This window comes from Sorex araneus, chromosome 1 (assembly GCF_027595985.1).
Source record: "Sorex araneus isolate mSorAra2 chromosome 1, mSorAra2.pri, whole genome shotgun sequence".
NCBI lineage: Eukaryota > Metazoa > Chordata > Mammalia > Eulipotyphla > Soricidae > Sorex > Sorex araneus.
This window is the reverse complement of record NC_073302.1, coordinates 59578509-59602225: the sequence shown is the minus strand read 5'-3', so window position 1 is coordinate 59602225 and position 23717 is coordinate 59578509. Positions and strand designations below refer to the sequence as shown.

Sequence of the window (23717 nt, the reverse complement as noted above, 5' to 3'; positions counted from 1 at the left end):
GGAATGGGAGGGGAGAGGAGAGGTAAAATGGTAGTTTTCAAATGAGACCATAACATGAAAGGTGGGTACAGAGCATTATAAATATTCATATTTAACTTTATTATCTGTTAAGACACAGGAGGACATTTCCTCAATAACAAATCATCTGTTAAACGAGAACTCATTTAACTCATTGCTTTATTTTTTTAGAGTATTCCCGAAATTCCCTGCTCAACCACAACCCCTTAATGCACTCACTCTAAATGAACATTTTAGATGTTTACCTTTAGAAGTAGTGTTTGACTTTTTGAAACTTAAGTCTTTCTAGTTTTATCAGATTTATGTGTCTGATTTATAAACTTAGTTTTTTTAACCTCATAAAATATTGTTTTTATGTCTTGTTCTTTCAATCAACATTGCTTCATCCCATACTAAATTTTTATCGCTGTATTGTGAACATGTATTTTATTTGTGCATTCTCTACTCCAGGTACATTTGCTTAGTTTCCAGTTTTTACATGACATTTCTAGACTTTTTAGATGCTATATCTGTCAAAATATATTAAAATCTAATATCAGACAGAAGAGGCATCATCCAGTGTTTAGACATGAAGTCTCATTACTATTACCTAGTAAGTTTTTTGTGCATTTAGCTATGCAATCTTTGGTAGCTGCAAAGCTCTAGGAACTTTTCACTTGATATTCAAATATGTTTATTCAGTTTATCCCAAATTGAAATGAATAAAATGGAGTTAAATTCAGTAATCAAACATTTTTTTGTTGCTTTAAGCCATGGTCATAATATATCTTCTGAGCTACTTTACTTTTAAATACCCACACTTGTATGGGCAGAAATCAGAAAGGTCTCACTCTAAATGAACATTTTAGATGTTTAGGTTTCTTGTCTGAACAAGTAATTGCTTTCTCATGCAAATTTCTACACTTTACATATCTTAAAGGAGATTATGGAGTACTGAAATAATTTAGTAATGATAATTTTTAAGGGATTTTATTTGAAAATTAAGTAGTTTTCAATAGATTTGAAAATTATTCCAGAAAGAAAAGCATCCATGGGTAAAAAGAAACACTTTGGAAATGATGTGGTTTTAAAACCCTATAAAAAGTATTCCAGATTAAAAGATTAAACAGTCTCCTGCCTCTTGTAATTTAAAGAAAATTACAGCCAAAGAGAAAAAAATGTCCCGAAGCCTATCAAATAGCTGACTTCACTCCTTTTGAATTGCTGCATTTGCTTTTTCCAGGGCACAGTAACAAAATAATATAATTATAAATTGCAGCAGCTGTTGTTCAAAAACTTGCTGGTCCTTACACTGCTTTGAAAATCTTATGATACTTTTTGTGATTTGTGTTGATTTTTTCCTAGCACTCCAAGTTTGAGACATGAAATACTAGTCCTTTTTTTATTGCTGATAGATAAATGACATAAAATTTATTCATTTCTGGCATACAATATGATGCAACATTTGCATTTCACAATAATGTATTGTCAAATAATTATGACAATAAGTATTAATAACATACAGAATTATTCTTCTCATTAAATATTAACTATTTTTAAAATCATAATAATTTTCTGGTGAATTTTATCTTGCAAAGATTCTGGATAAATAATAAGATAAATGACAACTTATCAGTAGTAAAACATGAAAAAATCAAGGAAAAATATTAAAAACAGAAATTAACAACTCTCTCATCCCTTACTAGACTAATAAGAAAGTAATTTACTCGGCAAGGAATATTAGTGAAACCTACAATGAAGTCTCCTCACTTACATTGGTTTTAAGAAGGGAAAAGACAATTCTGCATGTACACAATCTGTTTGAATTGCAGTCCTAAGCTATTACAGCCTTGCATACACTAAAAGAAAAATCTAAAACTTTTACTCCAAAATCAAATAAAATGGATTATGTATTTCATTTTTTGCCTGTGTCATCAACTTATATGGGCAATACCAACAAAAGAAGTATTATAGGAGAAAAAGTTCCTGCAGATCAGTTCAATAGTAAACTTTCAATTCAAAGAAGTTATTTATCATATACAACACTGTGTATTTTAAAGCTGGGAACTTTAAATGCATTTTATAAAAATTCATTGTGGAACTACCTAGGGAAAAATTACAGCTTCGAACAACTATTAAGGGTTTTCTTTAAGAATAGTAATGATAACTTATCAAGTCATATTTGCCATTTGTCTTTATCTAACAGAAAGATCAGAACCAAATAAATGGCCAATCTTAATAAATGTGTAAAATCCTGTATAATCTATATTTACACTGAAATTTTATTTATATTGATCCTCTTATAATTTATACAAACCTGGTTTGATTTCAAGTTATCTAGTAATCATTATATTAATCTAATTTCTTTATTAATTATTGTATTAATCATTACTACATTAATTGGAGTATTCAGATTACTATGATTACTATGAATTTTATAGTAAGCCACTAAGTATTTCTTTTTTTGACAGTTTGTCATCTTCTTTTACAAATATTTTCAGTAAGTTATTAAAATTATGATCATATGAAAAGAGCACAAATAATATTAAAATATTTATAAAGCTTCATATTTGAAATAAATTCTTTCACAAGTCAACAAATCTGCTTGGTGCTTATACAAATATATCTATTTGCTCGTTTATCTTAAGAAAAGGTGTATTTGCCCTTTAAGTTATGTTTATACATGAAAAAGCATAAATATAGGGACTTCTAGCACATTTTGCAATTCAGTGACAAGTGCTATGCTGAAATTGGCATACAAAAAAATAGTACTATTATGTATCATGAATTATTTTTGATACTCTAGTGGTTGAGATGGATCTTTTCCCTCACAAACTGATGAACTCACTAGGGAAAGTTTAATTTCCCGATCTGAAATAGACAACAAATGAAGTCCATAGAATGTAGAAAGTAAGTAATTCAAACAGAGATTCTACTTTATTCCACTTTAATGAAAGATATATGACATAGATCCACTATTGGTCATTAATTCTACTAATTTCTCTATACCTACTATACTGATTGGATATTTCTGTGAAAATATTTGATTCTATATTTATCCTAAACTTATTTTTTTGCATGAAAGTGTCAAAAGTGAAGCAGCAAGTTAGAAATTTATTTCCCAAATCCTTGGATGCTTTGCTCTTCTTTGTGATTTAAAATTAAAATGATTCAAAATTAAGCCTTTATAATAACAGTCAATATTCACACTGAGGAAAAGGACAAAATGTCCTGATTCAGCCAAATGAGTCTAGCTAATGTTAGAGCACATGTTTCACATGTATAAGGCTCTGGATTCAATCTTTGGCAGTAGAAAAACAAAACAATAGAAAAATAATATGATTCAGTCAGGAGTATGCCTATAGCTAATATTAAGTCTAAAGAAATTCTGTTAGCAAATATAAAAGGAAATTGATCAAATCCAAATTCTTACAGGTAATGGCTTGGCAACTCCTATTTTCACAGTCCCCGATGGCGCACCCTTCAGTGCCTGCACAGCTTCTTCTAGACTGCTGTTTTCCAAGTTCACATCATTTACAAACATGAGTCGATCTCCGGGCAGAAGCCGGCCATCCTTTTCAGCAATGCCACCAGGCACCAACGAGCGAATTACAATCACAGTACTTGCGGGGTCGATTGGATCCTAGCAGAATGGAAAAGGAAAGAAATGGCAGCTCCTTTTAAAAATGAAAAAATCTGTTTAAAGGTTACCTGTCCTGAAATGTAACAAATGAGTAATTCTTTCAATAGGCTTTTAAAATATTCTTACAATGCATAAAGTTTATTTTCATTTTAGAATATTTAGGAGGAATTTACTTTATGCTATCCTCATTTTCCATTATTTTTGAGTAGACCACTTAACTTGTACAGATAATTTAAAAATTATGTCAATTTTGATAAATTGACAACTTCTATGATTACCATCTAAAGCTAAAATAACCCAGTGTATTAGTTAGAAATAGTAGCATATGTCAAGCAGAATATAATTATAAAAAAATCAGAAGATATAACAAATCTGAGTAGATGTGAATATGCTATGTAGATGTAGAGACTGGTTTTTTTTTTTTTAATTTTAACTGTATTTTTTGTTGCCGTGCCAAGAATTGAGCCCAGGGTCTCACATATGTCCTGCCACTGGAATATGTCCCTGATCCTGGATCCACCTTTTTAAAAGATGTAATATACGTGAATTTGGTGGTAGTAGTGTTTTCAGTTACAGAAGAACTTTAATATTAAAATAAGGTTTCAGTATTAGACTCCATGAAGAATACAACTCCCTAAAGTCATCTGAGATGACTTTCTGGCTCATTATTAATTAAAAAGGAGCAACAGCTGTGCCCTATCAGACAAGCTTTAGTGTTTCCTTGGTTACTCATCACACAAAACAATGCACGGTAAGAATATAGGCCACACTTGACCACTTCAAGCTTATTCATTATTAAATCAAATGATAGTGATACTAGAATGTATAATATATCCAGTTCTAAGTCTATTATTCAATTAAAAAAAAGATTAAGTCTAACACTTCTGTCACTGCACTTGAAACAGGGACAATGAGTTTAGAGCACAAGAATAAAAAATAATTTAGATAGATATACTCCCAGAATGATAAAAAACAAAGGCATATTGCTGTGTTGCCCTAAAAAGTATTCTTCCTGCTCTTAATTTTCCAATAGCTAAAATATGACCTTCATGAACTTAACATTAAAAATTATTTGATAATTCAGTGACATAAATCGTCAAAGATTTACTAGAAACATGAGCCTTTGATGAGTATATAATGTATTGTCTGAATATTGCTATCAATAATAAACTTTAGCATGTCATGTTTAAAAACAATGTTAAAAATAGGAAGCATTTACCTGATAATCTAAAATGCTAAATCCAAGTCCTTTGTTCCCTTTCTCCAGCTCGATGTACTGAACATCAGCCTCCCACATGGCCAAAGGTCCTTGAACTTCTGCATCCTGATCCACATCCGTCATCACCAGTACAGGATCCTCTGTCTCCGAGGACCCAATGAATTCGCCAAGATCTATGTGAGGCTGCATAACAGACCAGGCAGCTCTTATTTCAAAAACACTAGTTTAGCAGAAAAACATTCTGACACTATTAAGACAAGTAAGATTCTTTAGCATCTGTCCAGAACAAAATACTCTCATGTAAAAGTATAAAGCCTTTCAAAGTTAAGATAATAGTTAGTAGACATTGTTAAATCAAAAGAAATTTCAAACTTATGACAGAAATTCAAGTGTGTAATTCTGCATCAACTGTGAAAACTATACAACAGTTTTATCTGAGATGAGTGAGTTTTACCTTTTTCATCAGTGTTAAATAATATTTGCAGTAAAAAACAAATAATAAATAAAGCTATTTTTATATTGAAGGAAAACTCTTAAATAAAATTCAAGAGGAAATGGCTATATGTAAAAGGTTTGTAGTCTGTGCAAACAAGCATATTGGCATAATGTTGTGTATTATACACATGATAATTTTCATTGATCAATGAACACACATAGTGGCAAGACAGATTTCAGGTCAGATTGACCTGGGCTTGAACCTGCCTCAGTGATTTCTTGTCTGTCTTGCCTTAAGCAATATTGTTAAACTGGGATTCGTAGTTCACATCTTGTGGAATTTCTGAGGATTAAATGAGGTACATTATAAAACATAGCACTATAGCACTGTTGCCTTGTTGTTCACTGATTTGCTCTAGTGGGCACCAGTAACGTCTCCATTGTGAGGCTTATTATTACTGTTTTTGGCATATCAAATATGCCATGGGTACGCCACAGAGCTTGCCAGGCTCTGCCATGTGGGTGCGATACTATTGGTAGCTTGCCAGGCTTTCTGAGAGGGATGGAGGAATCAAACCCAGATTGGCTGTATGCAAGGCTGTATGCAATTTTGTGTATATCACAAAAATAGGGATTCAAAAAAATTAGCTTCTATCAGTTAAAAAATGAGTCTATGTTTATTATCAGCTTTGATAATGTATACATATACATAAATGATTTAGGAAAGACATTATTTTTGATTCTGAGATACTAATTTGCACCCTGTCTTTACTTTTAATCAATTATTTCTCAGCCTAAGAGCAAATATGTACACTGATTTTGGTCTGTTGATATCACTTATGAAAAGTGCTAGACTTCAAGTTCTACATATTTTCAAGAATATGCTTTAATCTTACTAAATTTTAATTGAAGTTAACACTGCATTATAATATGACATAAGCTTCAATTGTGGATCTCTAAAAAAAGAACATAGGTATGCTACATAAAGCTCACCATTAACAGTCCAGGTCTATTTTTCAACTATATCTGTTCCCTTTGTCCCAACTGTACTGATTCTCTTCCCTCTTCTCTTCAGGTAACTTAATTGGTAATATAGTCCAAAGTCTGTAATAGTGTTGGTGACTCTCCTTTTTTTTCTCTACATACCACAATGAGTAAAACCATGGATTTATCTTTCTCTATCTGGCTTATTCACTAAGCTGAGCAATTCCCCTATCACTTTTTCCCAAGAAGGCTTAATCACCCACAGTCGGTCCTGGGACTATCCAGAAAGGGGGGAGTAGCTGCAGGTGCATTAGGAAATGATATCTATTTGGTGGCTCAAAAAATTTAATTTCCAAGATCATTGGACATTTTTTTTCTGAAAAGGAGGTGGTTACTTAGTTAAGTAAGCTAAGTTAAGAAACTTTGCTCTGGATCCAACCATGATGGATGCAGTTCCATGGTTTCCATTGTTTTCCAGACCCAGCTCAGGATTTACTCTTGGCTCTTTCTTCAGGTATCATTCCTGAAGGGCGCAGGGGACCTTAATAAGGAAAGCCCGGGATCAAACCCGGTTTGGCCACATGCAATGCAAATGTCCTACCTACTGTTTCAGCCATTATGGTTTTGTTTTGCTTTAATTCTATTTTTTTTAATGGGGACCACTCCAAGTAGTGTGCAGAACTGCAGTGAATTTTTATTCTGTCAGTCATGGTGATTAGAATACCACAGGTTTATTCTAATCACCTAAATTAATATTAAACTGCACATTCAATTACTCAAACTTTAAAACTTATTGTAATTACTAACTCTTTTATCCTAATATTACCTCATTTTGTGTATTATATCTTAATTATTATTTGGTTAAACCATATTTATACAAAGTCTAAAGTTTAACTTTATATATCCATTTGACTCTCAGAAATATTTATAAGCTCATCTTCTTGACAATTTGATATAAATGAAAAATGAATGAGCAAAAATATAGTGGTTTTTTGTAATAATAGTAATCAGCATATACTCTGATAGCTAATATTATGGAACCAAATATCTCACATTAACAGATACAGGCTGCAAATATAATTATGTGTTCATCTATGTTTTAGATACTGCTACTTATATTTTAGCCATTGCCCCAGTAATTGAGCTGAGTAGGAAATGTAAATACCTCCCTTCCCATGTATGCCACCAATACAGTCATTCTTTGCATCAATTATCTCCTTGTAAAGTGTGTAAAAAAGGCAATATCTTATTTAACCCACAGAGCAGTCCTCTAAGGTAGGTCTCATGACCTACATTTTATAGAGGAGAAAACCAAGATTCATGTGCCAGGCCTCAAGTCACAGAGCTTGAACCACAGGTTTCCTTCCAAACTGACATCTACCTGACTTCAATACCTGTTCCACAATTCATGGGCTCGGAGAGGAAGTCAAATGCCAAATAATACCCGGCAGATATAGTAAACATTTTAAAACTACTTTGACTTCCTTCAACATTCAGACTATTTTCATTCTCATACACACAGTTTTGATACCTTTTCTGTTATTTCAATATCACTTAAGTCTAGACTCTCAAATTCTGACTGTGCAGAGGCGGGGACAGTTCGGCGACAGCACACCATCGTCACTTCTATCGGCAGTTCCTTTAAAATGTTCACCACGTCTTGGTGATTTTCTCCAAGCAAATTTATTCTGTTCACCTGTGGGAAAAGGTAAGTTGTGGAAGAAACAACAACATTTCATAATATGAAAACATTTTTCACTAAATATATAGCACATATGTAGATCTAAATTAGATATAAAATTCACTGTGTCAATTACCATCACTCTGCTGTGTTCAGAACTGCAGCCAGATCAGACCACGAAGGAAAATTAATTTACATGCATGTTTAGTGTTTTCTATAATTGGATCTTCTAAAGTACCCAAAGAATGCTACTTTTCATTGATAGGCCAATGCAATAGTTTAGAAAAGAAGCAATAACAAGAATATTCTCAAAGGATAGGGAAGCTTATTTTAAAAATCGTCATGTTAGGACTACGGAGATACTATAGGTGCTTGTCTTGCACATGGCAGACTAGGGTTCGATCACCAGCACCAAATAATATGGTCCTCCAAACACTTTTAGGAGTGATCCCTGAGCACAAAGTCAGAATTAAGCCCTGAACACTACTTGGTATGACCCCCAAAATTTTAAATAATAAACTTTAACATAATTATTACCTAAAACACATAACTGTTTGTAGGTAATAATTGTATTAAATTTAGCACAGCGGGTAGGGTGTTTGCCTTGCACGCAGCCGATCTTGATTCGATTCCTCCGTCCCTCTCGGACAGCCTGGCAAGCTACCGAGAGTATCCTGCCTGCACGGCAGAGCCTGGTGAGCTCCCCATGGCATATTCGATATTCCAAAAACAGTAACAACAAGTCTCACAATGAAGATATTACTGGTGCCCACTCGAGCAAATCGATGAGCATCAGGAGGACAGTGCTACAGACAGTGCTACTTAACACAACAGAAATGGGAAAGGGCATATACTACATGTTATAATGCTTTTGAAAGTGTGAGAGGTATATGTCAAGATTTATTTATTCATTAAAAAAATCAAAGAAAGATGACACAGGATCCGATATAACAGTAGTTACCAGAAGAAAGGTAATGAAAACTAAGTGGCAGAGACATAATAAAATATTCGCTAAGAATTTTTGTATTCTGAAAAAATTCTAACTATATAAATGTTTCAGCTATCCAGAATATCGAATGTTTTAAAAATGCTTAAAGAAACTTTTTATTATTCTCTGGTGCTAAAAAGAAATGCTGCCATGAAATCAGGTGTAAAGATCAATGCACATGCAGATTCAAAAATTCTGCTTTGTTTGGATTTTTATTTATATCTTTCCCAAATTCCCTTTGGGGGGGAAACTTAAAATAAGAACTTACTTATCACCATATTAAGCCTCCCGCAGCCTTTCAGAATTTTATTTAAGGGGTGGGGGTGGCACAGCTCCTTACTTCTAACAGTTCATCTCCACTGAAAAGCTTCCCACTGTGTCCAACAGGACCTTCCGGCAGAACCGATCGGATAAAATGATGTCCCACTGTTGCTTCCAGACTTATCCCCAACCCACTGCTCTCACTGAACTTTCTCACATGCGCCACCTAAAAGGAAAAAAAAATATCATCACAATAATTCTAACAATTTTCATATTTTCTTCTTGTTTTAAAAATTTTCTTCTTATGCATATTTTTAGTTTAACTCAAAATCATCAAGTTTCCTACTAAAGCTTCATAAACTGTACTGAGGGGCTGGACAGAGGACAGAAGGTAGAGTGCTTGCCTTACATATATCCAAGCTGGGCTCAATCCCTGGCATCACATAGGAATCCCTGATGATGGCCAGGCTGGGAGTAATCCTTGAGGGCAGAGGGCAGAGGCAGGAGTAAACCCTGAGTAGTGCTGGGTATGACCTGCCCTCCCCCGCCCCCGCAAAAAAAAAAATAATAAGTGTACTGAGATGTTGGAAGGCTTATAGAAGTTTGCTCTGAAAGAGCACCAATATCTATCAGTTTAATGAAATCTATACATATAAAAAGGAAGCAGCCCCAATCCAGGACACTGCAGTGCCCACAGATGCTGATAACAGATGAAAAACAGTCAAAACTACAGAAGAAAAAAACAATCACAAATTTGAGCACAAACAACAGTATAGAAAAGATGAACACTTAACAAATACAATAAAAATAAATAAAAGATGAACACCTAGTATTTAGTATGTGCTAGAGGTTATGTTAATCCCATTACATAGATGATCTCATTTGCTTCTTATAAATAGTTATAATTTTCATCTTGCTTTCCAAATTAGGAAAATGAAGTTTAGAGAGGTTATCTTAACCAATATCTCACAGCATGTAAAAAGCTTAGATCTTAAACAATCTCAGCTACCCCATATTCCTGACCACAAGCAGTAGTGAGACCACACTGGTCTTTAAACGTAAAGACCAAAACTTCCAACAGGAGCATAAGTTTCTTATTTGCCTCTACTACACTAAATAATGAAGAATGTTAGGAAGCCACCCGTTTTTGCATACAATTCAATCAGTTTAATGTTAAAATCATAAAATACATTACAGATGATCTAATCCATTCCCCTTATTTTACAATTAAGGAAATCGTTGTTCAATCTTAAAAGAGCACTTTTCATATCATAAAATAGTATGTGTAGGCTACTCTCAGACGCTGTATAATTTGACTTTGAAATCTGATGATATTTGGAATCTTTCTCATTTCTTTAAACCCAATTTAGGTATAACTTCCTCTAAGCAGCTCTCCAAATCCCCACTGATAAGGTCCACCAATCCTTTTTTATTATACCACTCAGTCTATGACAACGTTTATACTATATATATACATAGCAAACAATTTAAATTCACATCTATGTCTTATTTATGTTTGATGTCAGCAAATGAATGTCTTAAGTTATTTATTACAGCAAACTTCTACTCTGAACAGTTTAGTGGGAGCTTTGCTACTGAGAAACAATGATGTGGGGAGCGATTAGAAGTTCACAGGATCAGATGTGACCTCTGGGACAAAACAAAGTTTCAAAGGATCCCTTCACCATTCACCACAGTGCAGTTATGCTTATCAGTCACATTAACTTCACCCTTTCTACTTTTCATGCTAAATTAACTACTGTTAAACTGGACTTACAACAATTTAAAATGGCAATAGCAGTTATATTTACTTGTTCTTTAATGGTTGGTTAATCATCCAGAGTGTTTTTCACAAGATCATTGTCATGAATACTAATATAACCCTAATAAAATTATTTGGCACCAAGAACCCCCAAATGCTAGCTGTCATAAATATTATGTCATTTGTTATATTCTAACTCCTCTAATATAGACTCACTTGAATATAAAAAATATGAAATATTCTACCTAATCTAGCATTTTTTTCTTATGAAATTTGCTATGTAAATGAAAAAATTCCTAATTGGTTTTAAATTCATTGAACCTCTTTTGTAGGATAGAAGATCACAAGTGTTATACTAGCCAGCAAATAATTAACAAACAAAGTATTAACTACTATGGTATGGCATATATGATACTATAAAATGCATGCATATATAGACTAAATATGGAAATAAATGTAAGCACAATAAAATTGAAATGGGTAAAAGTACTTCTGCAATTCTGTATATAAATAAATTCTATAATTCTATTTTGACTTTCTATATCTCATATTTAGGAATCAGGGAAAAAAATTTGATCCACATACCATACAATACTGCCAAAAATATTAAAATATAGGTGAATTAGGGGCTAGGGGCTTCAATCCATTTGATTTATTTTTTTCTTTAGTTACATCTAACTTTTCCCAATCTGAAATTTTTATTACCTGATTCTTTTATATTAAAGGCTTCAAAAAAATCCCTGGGCATGTTCTACCTCTCTGGGACTGTTTGTGATGGCCATCTTTATTATTAAAATTAAAAAATTTTCTGCTCAAATGAATTTACTAGTTAAAAATGAAAGAAGGGTAAGTTAACATACCACTATTTCATAATTAATTCCCATAATTCTTTGCCACTTTGTCAGCAGGGCAGCTTCCTGTTGTTGCTGTTGTACTTCTTCTATTTCATCTATCTCAGCTGACAGCAAAGGGTATTCTGAAAAAGTGAAGTGACTCAGAAGGACAAAGATAAAAATCAGATTATCTCACTCTTGGTGAAGTCTATAGAAACAAATCTAGGAAACAGACAGTGATCAATGAAAAATTTGAGATATGCTAACAGAGCTGAAAAGCTACAGGGAGAGGGTGGGGTCAGGGAAGGAAGCTAGGAAAGTGGTAAAGAGATACTGCCACTCTGGTGGTGAGTATGTTGTTGCAGAATTGTAAGCCTAGAACATGGCTATTAGTACTATTATAAATCACTATAGCTCAATAAATGATTTGATTAAAAATAAAAACAAGTCCCACCAGTAAAATCAGCATGAAAATTAAATCACAAGAACCACAAACATTTAAAAATAAATAAACAAAAGAATAGAATGAAGTAAAAAATTTTAGCAGAAAACAAACTTCACCAACTTTGAAGGAATCAGTCACAAAAAAAATGTCAGTCTTTGAGTTTTGATGATTAGGGGATTTGAACTGCCAAAGTGCCTAAAGTAATGACAAATAACCTGCATGCAGCTCGATAAATTTCAGTTTTTTAATTAAAAAATGTTCCTGCACTGGAGCAGTCATACAGTGGGTAGGATGCTTGGCTTGAACGTGATAGACCTGAGTCTGATATCTTGGACCATATATGGTTCCCAAGCACTGACAGGGGACCTGAGTGCAGAGCTAGAAGTAAGCCTTGAGCACTGCCAGGTGACCTTTCCGAGGCAGAAACAAAAACAAAAACATTTTCATCTTCTAGAGTAATTAATCAAAAATAAATATAAATATGCATAAAATATGTATTAGCATCTCTTTTAAAAAGTAATTCTACTGGGGCTGGAGTGATAGCACAGGGATAAGGATCTTGCCAACACAAACAGAGGTCAGTCCCTGGTATCCCTTATGGTTCCCTGAGCACTGCCAGGAGTGATTCCTGAATGCAAAGCCAGGAGTAACATCTTAGCATGTCTGGGGGTGGTCAAAAAACAAAGTAAGTAATAAACAATGTAACCCTTAGACTTCATCACATTAGTAAAATTATTTATCTACAAAATTAATGGTGAACATAATAACCTGGTTCTGGGCGTTTACCTTCTTCGATTGGTAATATGCTGGTATTTCTCCTCAAAGATAAAGAATCTTCTTCCTTCTCAAAATTTTCTTAAAAATGAAAACAGTTCAAGAGTGTTAAACCTTTAACATAACCAGGCAACTGAGTTTTTCTAACCCCTATATACTATGTGGCTGCTAGGTTATAATTTGTATTTATTGGCAAACTTTTCAGTAATTGTGTTATGTAAAGGAGTATTTTCTATGAATGAGACAAAAAAGTGGCATCTCCTATGATCAGTCTCTCTCTCTCCAAGAAACACAGTAAATAGTAAAAGGCAGGAATTTCAGAATGAACAACAGTTTTAGAAAGACAACAGCATTTTAAAGACAAAAGTCTGACTTTTATCTATTACTCCATATGCCCCAGATACATGTGTATTTTCTCAATTTTCAGAATTACTTGTACGTAAATGCCGAATGAACGATATTTCTATTTTTAATTCATTTGCAGGAAGAGGTAGCTGGGGCGACAGCCAGCAGAGCTCAGGGCTTTCTCGTGGAGCTCTGCTAAGGGATCATTCTTGACCAAGCTGGGGATATTATACACAGTACTTAGAAGTGGTGATCAAACCCATGTCAGCTGTGCTCAATACAAGTGCCCTACCCACTGCACTATTTCTCAGCCCCATGATTGACATTTCAAAAGTAGCAAGTAGTAGAAATTAGAATTAATGTTTTTCAATGAAAGCTGGGCACTTCAAGATTTCACTGTTCTCACATAAATAACCCAGTGTCAACACTGGGACGAGTAAACATGACAGTGACTTCCAAGTGGTACAATCAGAAAGACACATGTAGTTCCCAACTAAGAAATGGATAAAATTGGATAGGATAAAATAGAATATAAAGCTTTGATTCTGATTTTATAATTAATGGCACGTTACTGGTTCTGGTAATCCCAAATTAATTTACTTCCTTGTCCTCAGTTCCCTAAAGGGTAAAAAGCATTTTTCTTCAAAATGATTATTTCAAAATTAGAAAAGTACTCTAAGCAATGCAAGTGTGTAACTGAAAGCCAGAGTTATCTGCCATTACCATTGCTTATGCCTGCACTGAGGGGAGACAAGACCACCTCTCTCGTGCTGTCTTCCCTTGCTGTGAGCTCAGCCTCCGGCTTCGGCCCTCTCCTCATCAGAGTCAGGTGCACAGTCTGCCCTGTGTGCCGCAACACCTCAACTGCTTGTTGGTTGGTAAAACCCTGAAGGTTTGTGCCATCAACCTGTGATCAGAACAAAATGAATAAAAACCTAAATGGAGATTTGGACTTTGCTGAACATGACGCACTATTTGTAAATACTGACTATAATGACACACATCTCACACACAGCTTCTACTACATGGTCTTAGTTATTTGGAAATAATGCATTTCCAATCAATTGGTATATAAGGAAATTACCGGGTTAGTACTTACTGATTGGTCAGGTGAAAATAATGAAGAATAATAGACCCCTAATAAAAGGGTCAGCAATGATAACCTGACATGTGTTTAAGGAATAGCTGAGCCACATCCTGGGGTGCTGGGGAAATAGTGTAATGGTTAAGGCACACTTTGTTTTTCAGGTAACTGATGCCAATGAAATCCCTGGCACTGCATATGGCCCCTTGAAATACAGACACACACACATACATACATATACATGTATGTATTTTTTTCATTACTCAAATCACAGAAATAGTACCAGCACAAAAGAAATGCTTATAACAAAATAATCATGCACTTTTAAGTCTAGACTTAAAAGCCTAGGCTTAGCTCAGATTCCTCAGAAACTTTTTCTGTAACATTAGAATAATGAGGCATAATTTTCCATGGAACTTTGTACCAGAAACATTCAGGGCCAGCATTAGTCTAGATGAAATGAGAAAGTGATTTAAAACAAGAAAAGAACAAGCTTCCACAGAGTCAGTTTCTGTTCTGTACAACCATATCCATGCTACATCTGATTCAAAGGTAGCAAAACAAAAACCAGAGCCCTGGCAGCTCTGGTCACCCATTATGTCTGCAAGGGACCTAAGACTTAGATTCAGATTCAGTATACAATGAACAAGAGCATGGTAGAACTAGATGCAATCGCAGACTATTACCTAGAAGTTATCTCAAGAAGGGATTTAATGTGGTCATAATGCACAGGACACAAATACAATCAACAAGAACAATTAAACAAGGGAAAATCCTAGTTGTAACAATTTGCAAATCCCATTTCCATAGCACACTCATTCCAGATGGCGAAGCCTTACTATGTTAAATGGAGAACTGAGTCTATTAACAAAATCACATAATACCATGGACAATAAAGACTCCTTTCCTTATTTATATGCTTAGTTAATAATTTTTATCAGCTAAAATGAGATACTGCTTTAGTCATTGATGTTAGTATCTTAATTCGAAGAGTGAGTGATTTTTTTATCTTTAAAAATTCTTATAACTATTTAATTAAAGAACTGAGATTTAATGAGTGGATGATTTTAGCTAATGACAAGTCTGAACAACATTAATAAAACAGAAATCTTGCATCAAACAATTCTTTTTATTTGTTTTTGGGTCACATCCAGGAATGCTTAGGGCTTACTCCTGGGTCTGTGTTCAGACCTTACTCCTGGCAGGCTCAGGGGGCTCATGTGTGGTGCTGGGGATTGAACCCAAGTAGGCCTGTGCAAGGCAAATCACCTACCTCCTGCTCTATCACTCTGACCCACATCAAACGATTACTAAATAAAGTACCAATATGTAAAGGGGGAGAGAAAATCGACAGATGGAACCATTAATTCTGCCCTTTTATGTCTGCAGTAAAACCCTTCAGGCCCACAGAGCATACTTTGTAAAACTAGAATCATGTAATCAAAGTTTTTCAATATTCTAAACACAGTACCATCTCAAACTGGTGAGAATAATTTCTTAATATTCTCACACCTCAATAACTAAAAAAAAATTAAGTATAGCTCCAAAATGCTGTGGCCAAAACAAAAATTAAACAAACTAAAGACTACAGTTGTAACAAACTAACCAGTTTAAAGAACTTTACCACCAGTATCTGCCGAGTCCACAAGATGGTAGTATTTCATACAAAGTTAATGGATGATCGGAAGCATTACTGCATTTCCCCAGTGAGTTCAAGGGAATTCTAACTCTGAAGATACTTGATTTTATTTTTTATTTTTTTCCTTTTTGGGTCACACCTGATGATGCACAGGGGTTAGTCCTGGCTCTGCACTCAGGAATTACTCCAGGTGGTGCTCAGGGGACCATATGGGATGCTGGGAATTGAACCCGGGTCAGCTGCGTGCAAGGCAAACACCCTACCTGCTGTGCTATAGCTCCATCCCTGAAATACTTGATTTTTAAAAAATTAAATTCATTCAAAATTCAGAACATTGGGCTTGGAGAGACAGCACAGGTGCCCTGCATACAGGAAGTTGCCTCTGCTGCTCCTGCATTGCAAGATTACTTTGAGCATCACCAGGAACAACCCCCAAATACAAAGCCAGGAATAGTCCAGTTGGGTGTGGTTCCAAAGCAAATACAAAATATCACACTTGTTAGAGTGGGGAAAAGTGATTTTATTAAAAAAAAAACACTTCACTAATTATATACTCAAAAGTACTAACACCTTTGAGTATATAATCACTATGTGCAGGCCTTGCCTAAGCAAATTAATTTCAGATTCCAATTATGAAGGATTAAAGATAATGACAGTCTGGAGAGAAGCAAATGTGAAACTCTGTCAAAATTATAATCACCTTAGATCTTCAATAAATATTTTCTTAATTAACTACACTAAATTAAGGTGGCAAAAATCATATCAGGTTTCTTAAATACTCATTTGATATTACAAAAATTACAGAAGAGAAGTTTCCTTAATTCAATGTGTGGGTGAAGAAACTGAATGATGAATGGGGCTGGGTGGGGATATGTGACTGGTCAGTGGTCGAGTCCTGAATTAGATCTTTTCAATGAAGGAAGAAAAGAAGGGAATGAGGAAGGATGGGAAAGAGGGAGGAACTAAGTCAGAATGAGAAGGCAAAACTAGATGATTCCATTCAGATGTAGAGTACAATAAAAGCAGCTGAAGAGATACTATAGGGGTTAAGGTACTTGCACTGTGCACAGCAGACTTGGGTTTTATCCATGAATGGCATGTGGTTCCCAGCACACCACAGGAGTGGTCCCTGAGCACAGAGCCAGGATCAAAACTGGGTGTCCCTCCACTCGTGCTAAAACAGGAGAGCAAATCAAAAGAAAACAAACTCTATCTTCCAAACTAAGATTAACAAAATATGGAAATGACAAAAGTATGGAAGAGGTATGACAGCTGTAGTGAAAGGATAGTAGTACTTGGTGTCTGGCATGATGTAGGAATATTGCATCCCAAAAACTTACACAATATTATAAACTAATATAACATCAATAATAATAAATATTAAAAGGAAGTTTGCTAAGTGGTTAAACACAGTTATAAAATCAACAATAAACAATAAAAATAATATTAAAAGGAAGTTTGTTAAGTGGTTAAACATAGTTATAAAATCAATAATTCTATACATAAGTAAAAACCCAAGAGACTTTAAAACATGTGCACACAAAACCTGGTACACTTATGGTCTCATTGGCATTATTCACAATACCCCTCAAATGGAAATAATACAATACTCATCAGTTGAAGAATGGATAAATAAAATGTGGTCTCTTCATATAAAAAGTATTTAGAAATAAAAATTTTAAATAAGAAGAAATAAAAATAAAGACAAAAATAAGAAAACTATCCTCATTCCATAGGATGAATTTCAAAAATATTATGATAAACAGAACAAGCCATTCATGAAAGGTCACAATTTTGTGAAACATTCAAAATAGGTAAATTTATTAAGATATAAACAAAACTGGTGATTACCTAGGCTTGGGAGGAAAAGGGAATTATAGACTATCTACTACTGGATATGGGTTTTCTTTAAAAGCATAATAAAAATGTTCAAAAAATGTGTTATGAATGAATTGCCTGGTATGTTAATTTTAGCTCATGCTGATTTTTAATAACATTTTATAATAGAGCCAAAATATAGCTTAGAAAGAAAAGGAGTAGTTATCCTATAAATTTTTAATTCAGAATAAGATTAGGATTTAGAGTCTATATATGCATTGATTTATTCTCTCCTCTCAAACTCTCCCTCATAAAATAAAAATGTGGTAAATTTAATTGAATGGTAAATCTAAGATACAGTGAGGAAAGCTGATTTATAGTATATAATCAGAACATGTAGTAACAGCAACTTTTAAAACAAATTTATTTTAAAAATAAGTGAAAGGGCTGACCTCACAGTTTGCATACTGGAGGCCTGGGTTCAATCCCTGGGGCCACATGGCCCCTCCAGCACTGCTGGAAGCAGCTACCAGGTGCAGTCAGGTGTAGCCCCTGAGCATCACTTGAAGTGGGCCAAAGAAAATGTGTATTTAAAGAAGCAACAGGCATAATTAAATGTTCTATACAATTAAGCCTAAGAAGTCCAAGAAGCCCAATATGCAAACAAATGACAGAAATGAAGAACACATCTATAAAATGGTGTATACTATATTAGAAAACAACCATCTTAAGTAATTTTTGTCTTTGTATCTTGGTCATTTATTTATTTTTATTTATTTACTTTTTATTTTTTTGCATCACTGTGAGATAGTTACATGCTTTCATGTTTGGGTTACTATCACACAACGAACAAACACCCATCCCTCAACCAGTGCACATTCCCCACCACCAATATCCCTGGTATACCCCATTCCCACCCTCCCCCTGCCTCCATGGCAGACAATATTCTCCACACTCTCTCTAATTTTGGGCATTATGGCTTGCAACACAGACACTGAGAGTTCATCATGTTTGGTCCGTTATCTACTTGTGGTACACATCTGCCATCCCGACTGGTTCCTCCAGCCATCATTTTCTTAGTGATCCCTTCTTTATTCCATCTGCCTTCTCCTCTCCACTCATGAAGCAGGCTTCCAGCTATGGGGCAATCCCCCTGGCCCTTGTATCTACTGTCCTTGGGTGTCAGCCTCATGTGATGTTATTTTATACTCCACAAATGAGTGCAGTCCTTCTATGTCTGTCCCTCTCTTTCTGACTCATTTCACTTAGCATGATAATTCTCCACGTCTATCCATTTATAAGCAAATTTCATGACTTCATGTCTCCTAAAGAGGCATAGTATTCCATTGTGTAGATGTACCAAAGTTTCTTTAGCCCATCACCTGTTCTAGGGCCCTTGGGTTGTTACCAGATTTTGGCTATTGTGAACAGTGCTGCAATGAACATATATGTACAAATGTCATTGCTACTGTGCTTTTTTGCATCCTCAGGAGATATTCCCAGAAGTGGTATTGCGGAGTCATATGGAAGCTCAATTTCTTGTTGTTGAAGGACTGTCCATATTGTTTTCCAGAAAGGCTGGGTCAATTGGCATTCCCACCATCAGTGAAAGAGCGTCCCTTTTTCACCACATCCACTCCAGCACTGGTTGCTTTTGTTCTTTAGAATGTGTGCCAGTCTCTGTGGTGTGAGATGATATCTCATTGTTGTTTTCATTTGCACCTCCCTGATGACTAGGGATGTGGAGCATTTTTTCATGTGCATTTTGGCCATTTGTATTTCTTTTTTGAGGAAACGTCTGTTCATTTCTTCTCCCTCCCCATTTTTTAAGGGGTTGGAGGTTTTTTCCTTGTACATTTCTACTAGTGTCTTGTATATCCTGGATATTTATCCCTTACCAGATGGGTATTGGGTAAATATTCTTTCCCATTCTGTGGGCTCTTTCTGTATTTTGGCCACTGTTTCTTTTGAAGTGCAGAATCTTCTTAGTCTGATGTAGTCCCATTTGTTTATGTTTGCTTCCACTTACATGGTCAGATGCTTTTAGCTTCAATGTCATGGAGAGTTCTGCCTACATTTTCCTCTATGTGCCTTATAGATTCATGTCTAATATTGAGGCCTTTAATCCATTTTGATCTGACTTTTGTGCCTGACATTAGACAGAGGTCAGAGTTCATTTTTTTGCAGGCAGCTATCCAGTTTTCCCAGCATCACTTGTTAAAAAGGCTTTCCTTGTTCCACTTCACATTTCTTGCTCCTTTGTCAAAGATTAAGTGGCCACCTATTTGGGAGTCTGTGACAGAATATTCAACTCTGTTCCTTTTGACTGCAGGTCTGGTTCTAGCCCAATACCATGCTGGTATTAATTACTACTGCCTTGTAGTAGAGTTTGAAGTTGAGGAAGGTGATGATACCCATCTTCTTTTTTCCCAAGGACTACTTTAGCTATCCGTGGGGTTTATTGTTCCATATGAATTTCAGGAGTGTTTTGTCTATTTCTATGAAAAATATCATGGGTTCCTGATAGGGACTGCATTAAATCTGTAGAGTTCTTTGGGCAGTATTGCCATTTTGATAATGTTAATTCTCCCTATCCATGATGTGTATCCATTTCCTAGTTTTTCTTTTATTTCTTGAAGTAGTGTTCTGTAATTTTCCTTGTATAGGTCCTTTACCTCTTTGGTTAAGCTGATTGCAAGGTACTTGATTTTCTTAGGTACTATTGTGAACTGGATTTTTTTTTAAATATCTCTTTCTTCTCTTTCATTATTTGTATATAAGAAAGCCATGGACTTTTGGGTGTTGATTTTGTAGCCTGCCACTTTACTATATCAACTTATTGTTTCTAGGAGATTTTCTGTAGAGTCTTTTTCTTAAAAATTTTTTAAGGGTACAAATTCATAGTGTTAATTATATTAGCATAGTAGTGTAATATATCTCCTTAACTTTTTCATCTTACAAAGGTAAAATTATGTATGTATTAAACAAGTACTCCATTCCCATCTAGCCTGTCCTTTAAAACAATTCTACTTTAAGTTTCTATGAGTTTTGACTAGTTTAGATGCCATCCATAAGTAAAATGATTTTAGTCCTTTTAACTTATACTTTGATAAATGTTCACAAACTCATCCATGTTTAATATGTGGTTGATGTTTTCTGTCACTAAATAATATTCTACTTAAGGTCTATAAAACATTTTGCATATTTATCTATCATTGGGCTGGAGCTATAGTGCAGTGGGTAGGGCATTTGCCTTACACGTGGCTGACCGGGGTTTGATTCCCCCGCCCCTCTTGGAGAGCCTGGCAAGCTATCGAGAGTATATTGCCTGCACAGCAGAATCTGGCAAGCTACCCATGGCATATTCAATATGCCAAAAAGAGTAACAAGTCTCACAATGGAGATGTTACTGGTGCCTGCTCAAGCAAATTGATGAACAATGGGATGACAGTGATACAGTGATACAGTGATCTATCATGAGCATTTGGGTTTATTCCTCATCTTTGTTAATGAAAAGAAACACTGGCATCAAAGAAACACCAAAAAATCCTCTATATTACATTTTTATTAGGACCAAGAAAAGCAAAAATAAACACTTGCTAGTATAAAACAGTATTCCCTAAGATTTGACTCAAAAATTCTTAGTGTGTATTTAGAGGTAAAAATAAATCATGACTAAAAAAGACTAGGTAACAATGAAGTAAATAGAAATCCAGGACTATATTTTTCATTGACCAATGAGAATCCCTAAAATACAAAGTTGTAGGCAGGTTTTCCTAAATTTGAGTGGGGAAATCTTAATGCAGAGTATTGGATTCACATTCTGAAATGTAGGTAGGTGGTTGTTAGGTAGTTTCTACTGAACATTGAATTAAAATTTTATATTGATGCATACTTCCAGAGAGATAAATGCTCAATATAGTGATTCTACTATAATAACAACAATGAATTTATCTAAGTAAGAGGGACTGGATCCTTTAACTTTATTCATGTATATCACTGGAGCTGAAAGCACTCAGGAAATAAAGTATCTCAAATTCAGATTAAAATATAAGAAAGGGTATATAGTATATAGGCTTTTTCTTTGAGGTGTCTGCAAAGAAAACATATAAAAATGATACTAATGCAACAATTCATTAAAACCAAATATATACAAAAGGAATTGAAGAAAAAAAGTTATGGGTCAGGAAGTTGGCTCAGTAGCAGAGCACATGCCTTGCATATATCTCAGGCTCTGCAACAAGAACAGTGAAAAGAAAAAAATCCTGCTTTTTTTTTTTATAATGTATCAGTAAAGATTTATTTCACTTCACAAAGTAACAATATTGGTGAGTATAATGAAAGCCTCAATTCAACAAAGAAAAATTAAGTTATTACAAACCTAATAGTATCTCTTAAAACTAAATGAACTATAGGGGCCAGAGAGAGTAAAAAGGGGAAGTCTCTTGCCTTGCAAGTGGTCAACCCAAATTCAATCCCCACATGGTACACTGTGCCCTCCCAGGAGTGATCCCTGAGTGAGGAAGCCAGATGTAAGCCCTGATCACCACTGAGTGTGTCCCCCAAACCAAACCAAAGAACAAAGTGAAATACAAATGCATCTCCACTCTGAAAAATAGCAAAGCTGTCACCAAATGTGTTACTTACAGCTATAATCTGGTCTCCAATTTGGATTCTTCCATCATGTTCCACAGCGCTGCTCTTCGTAATGCTTTTCACAAAGATTCCTGAAGGTTCTAAGATTGAAATAGGTAGTATTTTACTATTCACAATTGCATTTAAGTAACAGGATCCTACTAGCTCTAAGCAAAAATTACTGTTTTTTAATAAATATGAATTGACAAGCCATAAAAAAAACAACAGTCAAAATTTAAGCTCAAGGATATGACAATGGTTTTGTCTCTCTTAAAAGGAGTATTGGTAAGTCAAATTCATTTATTCCTAGGTAACATTTCAGATTATCCATCTGAAAATATTTTACAGTTTTCATTCATATAAAAATATAATTAACATTTTATATTTTACAAGATAAAGATATTGGAGGCAATTATAATGATAAGAAAATGCTAACAGTGTTTAAAACCTACCTAATTTTTTATCTCCAATGTAGCCAGCAATGGTAATTCCTAATCCTTGGATATTTTTAGTGAGTTCTACATCAAATGTCTCACTTTCTTCACTTTTCTGAGTAGACGCATCAACCTAAAATAAATATACAAGGAAATAAAAATATAAATAAGCAGTTTCAAAGAACACTACTAGAAAATTGTAGTATAAACTATCCCTTTGATCTTAAAAACAGGAATTGAACATTACTTATTTTTTTACTCAAGACAGTAAGCAGGAAAGTTGAGTCTCCACTTGTGAGAAAAATACATTTTTATACTTGTATATAAAAATCTTAAAAAATAAGTAGCTTCCTGTTAACAATTTTTTCCAGTTATGGCTCATCTGCATTTTCATAGAAGTTAGAAGGTAGAAAGAACTTGTCTTTTGAGTTCTGATCAACAAGTATATACTTCTTTATTATTCTTGATTTGGAGGCTACACTTCAGAATGTTCCAGGCCTCCTAAATTGGTGCTTGGGGGTTGCTCCTGGCATTGCTCAGAGGACCACGCTGTGCTGGGGGCAGAAGCCAGGCTTCCAGCATGTATAGTGTGCACTGAGTCTATTTGAGCTATGTCACCAGTCCCTCTCAGAGAAACACCTTTAAATTGCTTCTGCTACTTAAATTTTCCATATGTTGCTTCACTCAATTGTCTATCGAGAATAAGAAATCTAGCTAACTTACTAGTTTTTATGTCAGAA

The 23717-nt window shown here is 34.6% G+C and overlaps 1 protein-coding gene across 6 annotated transcripts in view; it reads right to left on the bottom strand.

Annotated features, from left to right (window-relative positions):
- Positions 1 to 23717, bottom strand: part of MPDZ (multiple PDZ domain crumbs cell polarity complex component) — a 182100-nt gene that overhangs the window by 93356 nt on the left and 65027 nt on the right. For 5 of the 6 annotated variants that reach the window (XM_055133721.1, XM_055133732.1, XM_055133741.1 and 2 more), the window contains exons 9-17: positions 22996 to 23110; positions 22556 to 22644; positions 14091 to 14274; positions 13035 to 13103; positions 11831 to 11946; positions 9288 to 9434; positions 7810 to 7974; positions 4860 to 5042; positions 3431 to 3640 (exon numbers count right to left, since the gene is read on the bottom strand). In XM_055133721.1, the coding sequence (XP_054989696.1) occupies positions 3431 to 3640; positions 4860 to 5042; positions 7810 to 7974; positions 9288 to 9434; positions 11831 to 11946; positions 13035 to 13103; positions 14091 to 14274; positions 22556 to 22644; positions 22996 to 23110 (1278 nt within the window). Of the gene's footprint in view, positions 1 to 3430; positions 3641 to 4859; positions 5043 to 7809; positions 7975 to 9287; positions 9435 to 11830; positions 11947 to 13016; positions 13104 to 14090; positions 14275 to 22555; positions 22645 to 22995; positions 23111 to 23717 lie in introns of all 6 variants that reach the window. The other variant, XM_055133728.1, reaches the window with a different exon arrangement.